This window comes from Olea europaea, unplaced genomic scaffold (assembly GCF_002742605.1).
Source record: "Olea europaea var. sylvestris unplaced genomic scaffold, O_europaea_v1 scaffold550, whole genome shotgun sequence".
NCBI lineage: Eukaryota > Viridiplantae > Streptophyta > Magnoliopsida > Lamiales > Oleaceae > Olea > Olea europaea.
The window spans coordinates 295,618-312,591 of record NW_019263832.1 but is presented as its reverse complement, the minus strand read 5'-3'; the positions used below and the strand labels follow the sequence as shown (position 1 = coordinate 312,591).

The following is a 16,974-nucleotide window of genomic DNA, read 5'->3' as shown; positions in this document are numbered from 1 at the left end:
ACTTTAACATATACCTGCAACGCTAACAGTAGTTCATATGCATCGTACTTGCACTCAGACCTATCCCACCAGAAAGACCGTTTATTTTTCTAGAGAAGAATCCTCTAAAAGCAGAACTGACAAAGTCAGAAGCCAGGCCCTCTCAACCAAGTCAACCGTCAGAAGAGGAGACAGTGTGTTTATAGGCTGGGTACGCACTCGCTAACCTCTATGCGAGGGCACGCTGAACCCGACCCAAAGTGTCCCTTAGAGCAGGCAGAACCTGAAATAAGCACACTAAAAAGGTGCATCACCGACCTAGAGGCCAAAAATAAAGGTGGAACTGAATACTACTCTACCAAGTGACATTCTTCTTTTACTGAAGACGTTCTCGTCGAACCACTGCCAGAGAAATTGAAAATTCCCTAGATGACTGCATATGAAGGAAAAAGAGATCCCCTTAGCCACCCAGACAAGTACACTTCATGGATGGAGCTACAAGGGGCAAGTGACACCATTATATGCCGAGCTTTTCCCTTGACCCTGGGAGATAAAGCCAAAGATAGTTCAGAAGACTACATCAGAGGTCGATTAAGAACTTGAACGACCTAGCCATGGCGTTCCTAGCCTAGTTCATGGGTTCCAAAGCCATGACCATGCCTAAAGAGCGGTTGGTAAGCATTAAACAAGAGAAAACTGAATCCCTCAAAAGCTATATTCAACAAACATTCCATGGAAGTGGAAAAAATATCTGACTATGCCGCACTTACGAATGTACTTGCTCCACGACTAAAGCCTAGGACTAGATTTTGGTGGTCAGTACACAAGGACGGACCAAGAACTTAAAGAAATTTCGGGAGAGAAAGTTACATATTTTAGATTTAATGAAATGATCGATAAAAATGAAGGTTTTATTGATGAAGATTTTTTGAATAGTCTAGCTCCAAACGGTATACCTTCACATGAACTCATATTTAAAAAAAAATTGTCTAATTATGTTGCTCAGAAATATCAATCCTATAGAAGGTTTATGCAATGGGACTAGACTTATTTGACGTGACTTTAAGCAGAATGTTATCTTGGCTGAATTTGGGATAGGAGAAAATCGTGGAAAGCAAGTATTTTTACCTAGAATTCCATTCATTCCTCTTGACGGCGATAAACAGTTTGTATCATTTAAAAGAACTCAATTTCCAATTCATCCATGTTTTGCAATTACCATTAACAAATCTCAATGTCATACTCTAGATTTTGTTGGCTTATATCTTCCAGAACCTGTATTTTCCTATGGTCAATTGTATGTTCCATTGTCCCGAGCTAGAACAAGAGAAATATAAAAGTTCTGATCAAACCTTTTGTCAAAAACAAATCACATACTTGTTGTACCAAAAATATTGTCTATCATGAAATCTTGAATTTAGTTCACGATAAATATTAGAATCTTTAGGTATATGCTTAATTGTTTGTTATAATTCTTTATTGATTATATATATTTTTACAAACACAAAATTAATAACAAATCTAGACTTATGACTTCTGATTGTCATGATGATGAAATATTGATTTTGCAAAATGGTATCTTTGCAAAAAGGATTTCTGAAATTATTCTTTCTAGAAATATATTAATTAGTCGCCATGCTTTGTATTTTCTGAATATAAGTATTAATCACACATAACTTTTTTAATTGTCTTACTTTTTTGCAGTTTACTAATCGTCATTTGTTATTCATATTAGGCTGTGTAGCTGTCAAGTATTGCGTGGTGGTTAATATGAATATAATTGGTAAAGTTGTTATTTAGAAGTTTAGATAGAGATGAAGAAACCACTTCTGGAAACCATTTCTGTAAGTTAAAATAACTTAATCATTTTACCATTCTATAATTATATTCGTATGTGAATATATTCATATGGTAAGTGATATTATTACAAAACACACAGGTTCATTCTACTTGAAAACATTTTCTTGAAGGTGAATCCATGTATATATGTGTGTTGATGTAACCATATATGTATTAATTTATAATATATAAGAGAATGTTATGTTTTAGTTAGAAAGATTGTAGTATTTTTTAATCGTAAAGAAAGGAAAATGTGTAATTTCTATGAAAATATTTATACAATAGTTTAAGATAATTAATGAAAATGTGAAATGGATAAGCATAAATATTAAATATTATTGGTGTGCAAAGTTTCATAGATGAGTTAGAGTTCCATCGTTGTGGTTTTTTTGTAAACCATGAATATTGGAGATTCGCTATTTAATAATTCAAATACAGATGTATATCCAATTTGTAGTTCCTTCTCTGTCAAAAAATTGGCCCAACCTACAGTAAGTCAGCGCATCACACCATTTGGTCTTCAATTTGCAGTGGTATCCCAGTTGTGATGTAAAGAATCATGAAGCCGAATATTCCGCACATATTTTGGTAGAGGGTGTCTTGCAAATCTTCCTCGTATAGACTTAAAAAAATATATATATGGATGCTGATGTTAAAATTAAAATAATGTGAAACAGGTAAATATAGAATGATATATTAAAGATAGCCTACAATTTCTTGATGGTTGTTTTGATTTAGCATCAATGTTACTTCGAATGCAGAATTATCTAGATGTAAAGTCTCATCTTCTTCAACATTAGAGCTATATGCAACCTCTGATTTAGAATGATCAAATATCCTCATATTGAACGTTGAATTTCCATTATATTCAAATACTACAACAAAATCATCCTGTAAGTTATGATGGTAAAAAAATTGCTCCCATCCATTAATCAGATATTTTTCTCAATCGATTGTTTGTAATTGTATTGTTACAATTATACCATCATAGGAAGTTAATCGTACTCTATCACCTAATTCTTGTCTCCAACAATTGACAAAAAATGTACGAAGCATCTACAATATATGAGAAAAAATAAAGGCAGTAAATAAAATATTCATACAAATATAAAATGAAAGAAGATATTATATTTTATATAACTTACCAAACGGATGTTATGATTTAGTTAAACATCGATAATTTTGAAGAAGCTATGTTGTACATCCATTTTTGTGTTGATAAACTGCAGTATGTATGATTTTTAACACAGTTAAAGATTGAAAATTATATATCATTTAAAACTACAAATTTATTTTGAAACAATTGTAGTAAAAGAATCAAGAAAGAAACACTACATTAAACCTGATTTTTTTTAGGAAAGCTTGGTAGGTAAAAATAAAGATATGTAAATTGGTTAAGTATAAAGAAAATGAATGAGAAGCTATTTAAACTAAACAATACTTTTTCTTTTTTGAGAAAAGATTTGACAACAGCTTCACGGGGTAGGAATATTGAAATAGACAAAGTAAGAAATGGACAAAGTAGTTCAGACAAAACACTCTTTCTGGGATTATTTTTTAGATACTGCTAGATTTGGTTAGAAATGAATTTTATTACTAACATGTAAAGTGTTGAAATAAAAAAATGACTAATAAGTATAATTTTATGTAATTAACAAAAGAATAGTTTAGTTATACAATAAAACTGTCGAATTGGTTTAATACAATTAATAATTAATAATTTAAATTGAAAAAAAAACAACACGCAAATGCTCTGTACAGTGCGGAGTGTTAGCTAGAATGCTCCACATTGTGCGGAACAACTTTACAATGGTTTGATTAAGTGCGGACAACTTTGTTATGATTAAAACTGCAAAAAATTGGCTAATATATAATCAAATTATTTGATTAATCAGTAAAACAATTATTAAACAATTAAAAATTAATAATTTAGTAAATAAAAATTTAAATCAAAACAAAAGGGAAAAAAAAGAATGGAAATACTCTGCACAGTATGGAGTACTTGTTGGAGTTGCTCCGCATGCCTGGGATAAGAATATTGAAATAGACAAAATAAGCCCCTATTTGGCCCCTCATTAAATTCAATTACATTACATTCCATTTTTCTCTCTCCTATTTTCAACCACACAATTTTTCATAAAATAATATTACATATAAATCGAAATTTTTTTCTTCTTTTTCAACCACTCATTTTTCAAAAAAATACTATTCCCCCCATTTTCATTTTCAGAAAATGGGGGCCAAACGGGGGCTAAGAAATGGATAAAGTACTTCAGACAAAACACTTTTCTCGAGATTATTCTTTAGATACTGCTAGCTTTGCTAGATTTGGTTAAAAATAAATTTTATTATTAAGATGTAAAGTGTTGAAATATAAAAAAAAATGACTAATGAGATTAAGAAGAAATAAAAGTATAATTTTATATAATTAACAAAAGAATAGTTTAGTTATACAATAAAACTATCCAATTGGTTCGATATGGTCTAATATGGCAATCGATTGTTTGTTTACTGACAAAGTAAACAATTAATAATTAATAATTTAATTTGCCAAAAAAACAACACGCAAATGCTTTGCACAGTGCGTACAACTTTGCTATGATTAAGAATGAAAAAAATTGACTAATATATTAATCAAATTATTTGATTAGTTAGTAAAACAATTATTAAACAATTAATTTTTTTTCTTTTCTTTTAGATTTTTTTTCTTTTTAATTGAAATTATTATTTATTATTAGTTGTTTATGTCATGCGCCATACCTCTATCTCTCTGAATTTTACGCATTTTTTTTTGGCATACAGCCATGGTAAACTAATCTATTCTCATTCCCATGTACTTATAAATTTCAGATTAATCCATTCCAATACATTACCTTGTAATTTGTTTTCCTCAAATTTTGGGATGAAAGATGAAGAATCCAACTGCAAAAATATTGCTGAAAGAAAACTAAACTTGCGTAAAGAAAGTAAAGAAATGAAACAAAAGGTAGAATGGCCATTTTTTTTTTTTCTCTTTTATTCACGTGAAACAGCTTTTCAGAAGTTTCACGTGAATTTTTGACTTTGCCACCCATATGAAACAAAAAACTTGCTTGTAATAATTGGTTTTATAAATCATTATTTTTTCATTTATTTTTTCACCAACCAAAATATTTGTTGTTATCTAAATAATAATTCACCAAATTAACATCAAATATCACACTTTTCCAACAAAAAAAAAAAAATTCACCAAATTAACATCAAACATCCCAATATTCCAACAAAAATGAATTAATGTCAATTTACCCAACTAACATCAGGCAAGACAATATTTTCTAGGAAAATATTTAGCTATGACGAAGTTGGGCTTTTGTCACGACAACATAAAAAAATAAAAATAATTAATGATGACACGTGTCTTGACTTTGATAGCCTCTTTTATATATGTAAGATAAGATAAGATTTGGACCAATCATTAATTTTGATAAGCCCAATTTCCAAAATACCCACCCAATTACCAAATTAAATAGCTCCTAAAATTTACATGAAAATGAAATAAAATAAAAATAGAGCAGGTAAAAATCTCCATCAGACCAAATTTTATAAAATAACTCACTGTTACATACCATTTTACCGATTTAAATTACAAATAAATAGAATTGAATGATTGATAAATGTGTAGTACTTATTAGATTTTTCGAAGTATCTATATAAAAATGTAATTTGAGTGTTTATACATATGAGTAAAATATAGACTTATCTCAATGTAAAATTTAATATCAACTTTTGACTTCGCAAAATATTTGAATTTGCAACCAATGTGAATATTTTATTTTATATAATAATGTCATTATGTGATGTATCCTGTATGTAGTGAAATTTGTTTTTTATTCTTCGAGATGTTAATAAGACGGTCAACTAATCATGACTTGTGCTTACTCCATATAAGAATCATTTAGATGAATTTGTTGCATTTCGTGTTTTCTTCTGTTTCATGGAGATTTAAATTAATGGATTTCTTAGATTTGATTTGATTTTTTTCAATAAAATAAAATATTTCCGAAATAATTATTGATGTAGACAGTTTTTATCTTTATCTTTATATATGATTGTGATAATATTATTTTATAAAGGGTAGATCTCGTCTCAGCCACGACACATTAAAGAAATTACCTATTGTCATTCTCACTCATACCATCATCACACACAATTATGATAGGAAAAATGAGACCCCAAGGCATAGTCTAGTGGTGCAAAGAATAAGGGTGATGTTATCTCACGTCTTGCTGATAGTCGCAGTGTGGGAGTTCGATTCTTGAGACGTAAAATTTGACTCCTTGTAGACGAAGTATACAAGCAGCTCTCGTTCTCTGGTCTGTTGGGACAAATTCCGCCAATTACCTCCATCACAAAACTCTAGGAATGGGACGATCGAGGGCCTTCAAGGTTGAAGTTCAACGATAGGCAAAATGCAGCGGGGTTGCAGCTTTTTCAAAAAAGTATAAATAAGTCTCAAACGTTTTCTTTTTATTTGGCACCAGCATCCAAACACGTTGGGTAATATGTTGAGCGCAAGGACTAAAATTAAATTTTTAGTATGTTTTGATAAAAGTAGGTAAAATATGTAGCTGAAAATGAAATATTAATAAAAATTATGAATCTCATAAAATGTGTATTTAAAAATTAATTTAAGAAATGGGGTCAAACGGTGGATTAATATTAAGCCTCCCTTTGAGTCCCATTATTTATCATTGCATTAAATTAATTTTTTCTTTTTCTTACTTTTAACCACACAATTTTTAATAAAATAATATTACACGTAAAATAAATTTTTTTCAACATCTCATTATAATCTACAAATAATGAGGCTCAAACGATGGCTAGCAATTTACAAATGCCAAGAATTCCAATTGTCAAATCTTTAGTGAAAAGCCAGTTGATATATCTATATATTTAAAAAAGATTGTGATCTTTTATACATTTATTTATTACTACTGGGAGCATGTACAATGCACGTAGTTTGTTGCGTGCGAGTTACGACATTATAATTTATTTAACAGCAAATATATTTATTAAGTCCCGTTTGATCCCATTAATTTTTATTACATTACATTACATTTTTCTCTTTCATATTTTCAATCAAAAAATCTTTCATAAAATAATAATACACGTAAATCGAAAATTTTTCTTTCTTTTTCAACAACTAATTTTTTAAAATAATATTATTCCACCCATTTTCAATTCTACAAAATGGGGGCCAAACAGAGGCTAATACTTGTGTAATGCATGTTAATTTTATCCAAAACTAATTCAATTTACCGAAGATATGAAATGTAATACATATTTGTAAGAAAGAAGTTAAATGTAATCGTATTCAGCAAACACAACACAATGTAATTTAAGGAATCATAAAAGAGCATCCATTAATACATACCAAGTATACGAGAGAATCTAATTATTAAATAATAAAATAACATTACAAGACTTCTAGAAGTCATGTGTTTTTGCATGACTAAAATCTTCGATGCAGTTGTTACCTCTTTTACACTGTTTTTTTCATACTTTCTTTTCCTTTTCCTCTTTTAATTAAAAATGGATACATTGATCATTTCAAACATTTTGATTTTCTAAGTCAAGGATGGGTTCTGTCACGAGGATGCCACACTCACTAATAGGTTAGGGACTTGAGTACGACAAATGAAAGGTTCCACCCCCATCCACTAATAGGTTAGGGACTTGAGTACGACAAATGAAAGGTTCCACCCCCATCCACTAATAGGTTAGGGACTTGAGTACGACAAATGAATGGTTGGACCATAGTCACATTCATTAAAGACTAACCCCACCCTCCTCCACTAATAGGTTAGGGACTTGAATATGACAAATGAAAGGTTGTGCCATAATCACATTCTTTAAAGACTAACCCCACCCGCCTCCATACCTGTCCAATAACTAAATTCAACCCTGCCTGCACCGAACCCCATCCGCCTCCACACCAATCCAATCCCCATCCTTATCCCAACCCACACACAAAACACGTATGTATCATTTGTGTATGTATATATCCCTTGTATATATAGGTTAGTGAACTCGGTACCAATAATTGAGTTCATTTTCAATTCCAAAACACACTCCTTCCCTCTCAACTTATCAGTCATGCAGAAAGGTAAGCCCTCACCACACCCACCCTGGTTTGACCTCTCTTTCTCTTTGTATGTTAATCCCATGGGGGATTCTCTGGTGACAACCCCTGGACGTCCAGGGACCCCCCAATAGGGGGGCGCCACACAACCCCCTGTACGCCCGGGGGGTTGTCACTTTGGCTTTTCCTTAATCCCATTTGTATCTTGTTTTTAGATGGCATTGTCAAGGTCATTTTGGCGCACATCCTGGCTGCAGCCTCCTTCGGAATTATCTCGGCCGGGGTGATGCATTACCGCCACTGGAAGTCTAAATCCACATTGAAAGAGAACAATCTTGCTCCGTATTTGGATCGAACCGAGTCGGGCCGTGTCCGAAAAATTGAAACATTTTCGCAGTATGTGGGTAAGTTTCTTCGACCCTTTTTGCCAAGAAAAAAGAGTAGTAGTTTTTACAAGGAAACATTTTATGCAGCGAGGCAGCTGGGATTTAAGGATGAAAGTGAATGTCCAGAGGTGATGAAGTTGGCTTATGAATACTTGAAAAAATCCAAAGGATTTGATGATAAAATGTATGAATATTTGGCTAAAGAAGCAAATGCTGAAGAACTTTATGTGAAATTGGCGGAGGAATTCGAGAGATGCATCCTTGGATATTTTGCATTTCATTGGAGTCAAGCTCCTCTCATTATGACTCAGGTACTTGTTCTCTTACACCTGCCCTCAGTGGATTGGATTTCTATCTGAATTTGATTCGAGTCCGATGAAATTAATGGGGGATCGATTTATGATCTTAGTCCGATAATCCGATCAAGATTTGAATCGGATGATAATCCGTTACCTAAATGAAGTAAATATGAATATATGTCAATTCGATCCCATTTGCTATAATAATATAATATATTTTATATATTATCACATAATTTATTACACATAATTTTTTCGTTTTAAAAACTCACATTATATTTTACAAACAATTTTCAAATAGTAAAAATATTGGATAATAGTATAATATTGTTAATTGAAATATTTAGATAATTTTTAATTTTTTATTAATTATAATAAGTTAAAAAAATAATTATCTTGTTTTATAAAATAAACAACAAAGAGACCAACAATTGGAATTGCTTTCATTGGTTCCAACTTCACACTTCCCGCATAGATATCACATGATTTATAACCTATAAATAAGTTAGTCAAGAATTGGTTAAAAAGTTATATGGACCTTTACAGGGCTTAAAAGTTGATTAATATAAAAAAATTATTTTTCCATTTTCTTTAATTTTGGATCGGATTATCCGATCAGATATCCGATAACATAGCAAATCAAATATAGATTTAACAATTAAATGTCCGTTGGACTATCAAATCGGATCGGATATGGGCAAATCCAATCTATTTACAGCCCATCCCTCTCAAAATACATGGAAATCATTGATGACGATTTAGGTAAATTTAGATTTTTAACAAATTTTGATAAAAATTGATGAGATATATGATTAAAAAATTGATAAAAATTGTATATAATTAAAAATGAATTTGATAGGGAAAAAAAAAAAAAGAAGAAAGAAAGGAAAGAGCTTTTAAGAATTATGGCAAAACTGGGACTTGAAAGCATAGGATCTATCTTTCTTCAATTTAGCCCATGTTTAAGAGTTTGTTTGGTACAACTAAAAGGTCAATTAAAATCAATTTTTTGACCATTATTTTACTATTACAGCCGTCATTTTTGAATTCATCTCTCATAGATAGGGCTTACTTTATCTCTAACGGTTAAAAAATCAATTATCAAATTTCCTACCAAACAAGCACTAAGCCTCGTATTTTCAGAACTCATATTTCCAAAATATTTTCATTCATACATTCTCTTATAAAATAATTTTACACGTAATTCTAAAATTTTTCCATATTTTTCAATTACACATTTTTCATTAAATCACTAATTCAAAGCACATTTCCTCATAATAATAATAATAATAGGGTCAAACATGACTTAGTAATGAGAATAAAGAGAGATGCCCTTTGAAAGTGGAGTGAGGTTGACAACAATGGGATCCGCAACATCTTGAAATTTCTTTAAATTAATTTTGATTTCTTTTTGACATATACATAGTGCCCTTGTTTGATTCCCATTCTTCCAAAAATTCATTTTCTCAAAACTCATTTTCAACCATATATTCTTCAATAAAATAATATTTCAAGCGAATCCAAAATTTTTCCTTAATTTTTAACAACACATTCTCCATTAATCACTATTTAAAAATGCATTTTTTCACTTAAAATGGGAATCAAACAATGGCAGTATATTTATATTTTGCTTCTACATAAATTTTTCACCCCTTTCAAGAATTTAGTGCTGAGCTACTGTGAAAGTGAATTGCAATGTATTATTTGTGACTATGTGGGTAATCTATTCATTCTTCAATTATATTTTAATTTTGCAGATATTAAGTGTGAATTCTGATCAGAAAAAACTCAAGGACTTAGTAATGGCAGCTACAAGGTGAGTACAGAACTTTGCTAAACGTACAGAATCTGGTTTACAGAATTCATACAGATGGGTTACTTGACAAAATCTAGTTGAAATATGGCAAAAAAAAAAAAAATATGAAAAATTGAATCACACAAATGCTGCCACAGCAGCATGGCAGCATCTGTAAAATTTCTTTGAAATAGATACTGTACACACTACACAGCATTTTTCGTCCTAGTAAATGGCCCATTATTAATTAAGTAGTGGAAAAGTATGGGTACTTTATACAAGATGTGACACAAATTATATGGAATTAATCCTTCCAGATGCGAGAGTGTGACATAACATTATCTTTTACTTTTACAAAAACTAACTAACTAACTAACTAAATAAATTAATAAATGAAATTTATCCATTCACCAGCTAATGCTTTAGAGTGAAGGGTTTTGTTCTTTAAGGGGGAGTGTTCTGGAGAAAGGTTGTAGATGTGTTGACTGTTGGTGTCTTCTAATAAAAATATAAAAAAATATCTTTAAGATAGTGAAGATCTCTTTTAAGGCTCACGTGACCTTTGAAGAAGACCCTTGGTGGTATCATCATGGACTACCATGTGACTTACATGGAGAACCATACCGAAAACAATCTATGAACCCGTAACTTTATTTTAACATAGTAATATGTTGTTTGTAATAAAGAAGATTCTTCCTACAGTGTCAGTTTGTATTATTATTGTACAAAAATGTATTATTGTACGATTGTGTCAGTATTCTTTTTAAAAAGACTAGGTATCGTGTACCTTGGGTACTATAATATTTAAATTATTGATGTACAAAGCCTGTCACTTAGTAAAAAAACAGATTCCTAGATCTTGAACAAGTCTTGTCTCATACTCTTCGTGGATATATTGGATGTAAATTATTGGAGGGCAAGGAAGACTTCCTCCAGTTAAAATAAGTCTTCCTCTGCTCGATAAGATTATCGAAAATCAAAACTAAAAAACCTTTCTTCAATATATTCTCTTTGAACTTCTAAACACAAATTTATTTTCTCAAAGCTTCTAAAATAAGATTGATACAATGGATTTAAGGTTTAGATCATAGCAAAACTAATTCAGTATGCTTTGTAGTTGCTTATCTAAAGGATCCTCTGCATAAACAAGATCACTTCGTTAAACAAAAGATCCAACTTGTGTGAACAATAATCTGAACATCTATCCTAGTGATCATGGTGTGCAATATTGTAGTGATAGTGTTCAAGAAATTATAGACAGAGAATAGGAATATATCACAGAGGTTAAACTTAAGTGAACAAATCACAAATCCAAAGAATATATGCCTCAAGATGTTTAAAGTAAGAGAATAAGCAAAGATCATGCAACAACTGTACAACACTCAAATATGCTTACACTCAGTAAACAATAAGGATTTAAAGCATGCAATTCACAGTTTACTCACATGTGGATAAATGCTTAAGAGATTGAAGCAGAATATGAGTATTAATTCATAGTTTCAACACAATATTATGTTAACACAGATGTAAATTTATAACTCACTCAACTTCAATCAATAACAGCTATCACACAACAGTAGATTATAATTTTTCAAGAAAAAAATATGCATGTCACTTATAGATTTCTTTGGACCGAATCCTACTTCCCTCAGATTCTAGGGTTCTTTCAATATCCATAGACAAAGGTAAATATAGGGGGGTGGTTTCAAGAATCATCTAAAGACGATGGCTATATATTCTTGAGAACAAAACTTAATGTAGGGGGGTTTATAAAATATATTACCAAAACTGTAGGTGCGAAATATGTTCTCAAAGAGTACTACAGATTAGATTCAAGTTCAAATCGAAGGGTTTCTTGACCAGAAAATTTATAGATTTTTACAGATCTAATGTTTTTATAAGGCTCAGCTTGTTTCATATTCTTTCCTCATTAAAATAAAAAATATGACCGTTATCCATCACATCAAACCACCAAATTTGAATTTCTATCTCTTGTGTGGAGCCATAACGACTAAATTTTTCATTCTCATTCTTATAAAATGGGAGACAAACGACCCCTAAAAGAATTAAGAGTCATAGAACTGGATTGTTTTAGAAAACAAATTTGAGATTTAAAAATAGAGATTTCAAAGCTCTAATACCACCGTTGGTCTCAATTTTGTGACTCAATGTTTGTAACTCGAAGATTTAAAAACAAAAAATAGTAAAGAAAAAATCAAGAACTTAGGAATGTCAATGAGTCGATCAGAAACGCGAAGCTCAAACTCGGTTCGAGTAAAATGGTTCGAATTTTTTTGGTCTGAGCCAAAAATTCTAGGCTTGACCCGAACTTTCGACTCCGACTTTATCCAGTCGAGCCGGCTCGTGATTTTTTTAATTTTTAAAAAAAGGCAACTTGCGTGTAGCTGCATGTGTAGCTACCAAAGCTTTATTATTATTTTTTTAATAAATTTGTTGGGCTCAGGCCGATGCTCCAAAATGGGGCTCGGCTCTAGTTGGTTTTCGAGTCGAGTCACAGGCCTTGTGAGCCAATGAGCCATTTACACTCCTAGAACCACAAGAACATGAAATTTTCTGCCAAAGGCCCCGAAGGTTCAACAACTACTACTAATACCTAATCCCCGCGTTGAGCATTCTTTAGGATTAAACTTGAATCCACCATAAAGTCCCGAAAATAGACAAATTTTCAATTATAGTACTAACACCAAGGTTCTTAAACCCTAATCCTTCAATCTCTCACTCTCACACTACAATATTTCACAATGGCTACTGACAAAGAAAGTATTGCCTTTGCTCTTCTTCTCTCTCAGTCACACTATAATATTTCATACAGAAATTACCAAGAATCATCTAGAGGATGACCAGATACAACCCGAGAGCAGACTACACGAAGAAAAGGAAGAGACTGAATTGATATGAAATAAGGCAACACTGCGAATCCAACGGTGTGAACAAATTCACGTGTCATCCATTCAGAAGAGTAGCATTTCAATATTGAAAGTGTGTTTCATCAAAACATTTTTTTTTTTTTTTTAACCTTCCGGAGTTTCAATTAATTGGATCATCAAGTGGGCCGGATTTTGGTTTGTAATCAATCAGTTTCCTGGACCAAATGCTTCGGCTTCCAAAAATGTCAGCAACCAACTACACACCAACATTGAACTTTTGTTTCTATTTTAGTGAACTAGCAAGTCATAATGTTGAAGGCAAATAGTAACAAAACCATTTCAACTATAGACTGTTACAAAATCACCAAAGTCACTCTATAGAATTTACCAGAGATTCAATTTTACGTTCTATGAAAACTTGCGAGATTTCTGGGGAATATGATCATTTCCTCTTTCCTATTATTGATTAATTAAGATGCATTTGAATTACAGGAAGCAGAGATTCGAGAAAATAAGCCAGGACCTTAAAGTGACAAGGATGTTCTCTACACTAGTGGAGGAGATGAAAGCCATTGGCACCACATCAAATGAAGAATTAAATCAATCGGAGGTGATGGTGCCAGTTGCTCACAGTGAAAGAAGTCCGGTGCTCCTCCTTATGGGTGGTGGAATGGGTGCTGGCAAGAGCACTGTCCTCAAAGACATTATGAAGGAGTAATTATTAACAACCCCTTTTAATTCTGTTAACTGTTAGAGAAGTGGGATGTTGGATAGTGATCATTTTGTGGAATTAAATTGATTTTATTTTGAACAACTAATCTATACATATTTTATAGCAAAATGCAATAGTTCAAAAGTGTAATGGTCAAACTACTAGTTAGAACCACAAGTTGCTACTTAATTCCATCTATTTATATTATACCGTTTGTAAACACTTAACATGCATGCTTTGGACAACTTATCTATAAAAATTTTACAGCAAAATGGAATAGTTCAAAAGCGTGTGAAATATTTTCCCAACGAAAACTATTGTGGGATTTTTATTTTATTTTTTTAACACAAACTTGTAATTCTGTTACTAATAGAAAAGTGGATTATATATATATAAATCATTTTATGGAATTGATTGATTTGTTTTAGTGCTTTTTGGAAAACTGATCTATACAAATTTTATCACAAAATGGAATAGTTCGAAGTGTTTGTAATATTGTCCCAATGAAGACTATCATGTTATTAAGACAAGCAAAATTGAAGCTGGTACTGATAATGGGAAGTGGATTTGCGATTCGGCAGATCATTCTGGTCAGGTGCTGCAGCGAATGCAGTGGTAGTTGAGGCAGATGCATTCAAGGAGACAGATGTCATCTATAGAGCTCTTAGTTCCAGGGGTCATCACCACGACATGCTTCAAACTGCTGAATTGGTAATTTTCTCTTCATTGAATACATAACTACCCATTGTTTTGTCAACTTTAAAATTTTACTTTTAACTTTTTATATCGAGATGAATTTAATGTATTTTCGACCATTGCCAACTTGAATGCATGACAATGAGACCTTCAATTAGGTCGATTTCTAGTGTAATCAGCATTCAGTTCAAATTCACAATGAATTTCTGTGTCTTCTTGAGTTAACATGTTGTTGACTGAAAGACAAGTGAACTAGAGAGTTCAACAAGTCAAGGAACTGACTTGATGCATCACTGCAGAAGCCAATTGCTTGTGACTTGTGAGTGTGTTGCTTATTGGGATGATGGATGGTGTAAACACGTAAAATGTGGAAAATTTGTCTTCTTGAGGTGAAAAAATGAACATTCCAAGTCAAAAACTTATTTTCAGTGAAAAAATGAATAGTTGTTAGATTTGATTGCAATTATTTTTCTTCTTATTAGAGCTTTAAAAAAATATATGAGTACGGTTTTCATTACAAACAGAGAACTGAATTAAATACGAAGTGATTAAAGTTTCTACGTGTCTCTATACCAAGCTGCATCATACTCTGATATGTCATGTATTTGATTTCCCAGAACTGATATTTTTCATTAACTAGGTCCACCAATCATCCACTGATGCTGCATCATCACTCTTGGTAACAGCACTAAATGAAGGGCGTGATGTGATCATGGATGGAACCCTATCATGGATCCCGTTTGTTGAGCAGACAATTTGCATGGCAAGAAATGTACACAAACACCGGTATCGCATGGGAGATGGTTACCAGGTTGCAGAGGATGGTACTGTCACCGAAAATTACTGGGTGCAGATTGAAGGGGAAGAGGGAAAAGAAGCTAAGATCAGAAAACCATATAAGATAGAATTGGTTGGAGTTTTCTGTGATGCCTATCTGGCTGCTGTTAGAGGTATCAGGTACGATCCAAAATTCAAGTAGATGTTTTTCACCATTCTCTGGGTGATATTAACATCTTTTAGTCATTCATTTAAGTAATACTTTTCAGTTTTCTATTTGTCCTTTCTAACTTGCTGCAGAAGAGCAATCCAAATGGGTAGGGCAGTGAGGGTAAAGTCACAGTTGAAGTCCCACAAAAGATTTGCAAGTGCATTTCCAAGATATTGTGAACTTGTAGATAAGGCAAGGCTATATTGCACAAATGCTTCAGGAGGTCCTCCAGTGGTAAACTTCAGTTTCTGTGTACATAGTTTTCTTTCCTTTTTCAGATTCTCACTTGTTACAACAGTAATTCAACATCTCATTTTATTCTAGATCTTTATATATGAGCTTCCATTCAAAGGTTCATATAGTAAATTCAAACAAAATGATTCATTTTGTGAACTCAAGGGGAAAACTGAGATTCTTTTTCTTCCATTATTGGTACAAATGTTATATAATAACCTATTTTGGAGATTTTCCTTCTTTAAAACTCGTAGCACTCTTATGATCCTCTTTTTGTTTAGACGAAGAGTTCGAACTAAAATTTAATGCATGTTGCCAAACTTGCATCTTTGTAATTCAATATAATCTATGTTGAAATTAATTTCTTACAGCTGATAGCGTGGAAAGATGGAAACAGTAAGCTATTAGTTGATCCAAATGAAATGAAATGTTTTGCTTCAGTAAGCGATTTGAATGACGACGCAGAAACCATTTATGATCTCTATAAAGACTCGGACTATATTACTCAGCCGGGTTCTGTTTGGAAAGATATAGTTTTGTTGCCAGAAAGGGGAAGTCTGCAGCAGGAGCTGAAAACTGCAATTCAGAGAATTGAAATTCATATTTCTTAGATGTTATCAACTATCCTTTTGTTTACTCAATATGTGATTTATACTGGGTTTACAAGTTTTGTATAACATCGAGTGTTTCATTATATATAATAGTAATATTTGTCCTTATATTTAACTCTTAATTCGTAAATTTAACGTTGTCATGAATGATTATATTTTTGCATAGGGATACCCCTCAGACTATTAAAGTTAATTATAATAAGATAAATCCGCCTATAAATGTTTACCAAAATCATTATATATTCATGGAGCCCAAAAGATACTACTTTACCTTCTGCTATTTGGGTTTTGGCACACAAGGAACTATGCTTATTTATTTTATTTTGACATCATTTTATGATCAAGTTTATGCTTAATGCCACAATTGACTCAAACTGAAATTTGGTTAAAATATTTGCATAGAGGTCTCTTTCCTGTTCTCGCACC

At 31.9% G+C, this 16,974-nt stretch overlaps 1 protein-coding gene across 1 annotated transcript; it reads left to right on the top strand.

Moving 5' to 3' along the window:
• Positions 1–7,832: 7,832 nt before the first annotated feature.
• Positions 7,833–16,663, top strand: LOC111389013. Its single transcript, XM_023013857.1, has 9 exons — positions 7,833–7,963; positions 8,155–8,343; positions 8,413–8,636; positions 10,382–10,440; positions 13,800–14,021; positions 14,601–14,730; positions 15,356–15,672; positions 15,793–15,937; positions 16,309–16,663. The coding sequence occupies exons 1-9, from the start codon at positions 7,954–7,956 to the stop codon at positions 16,546–16,548; spliced, it is 1,536 nt and encodes a 511-aa protein (XP_022869625.1). The 5' UTR covers positions 7,833–7,953; the 3' UTR covers positions 16,549–16,663.
• The last annotated feature ends 311 nt before the right edge of the window (positions 16,664–16,974 follow it).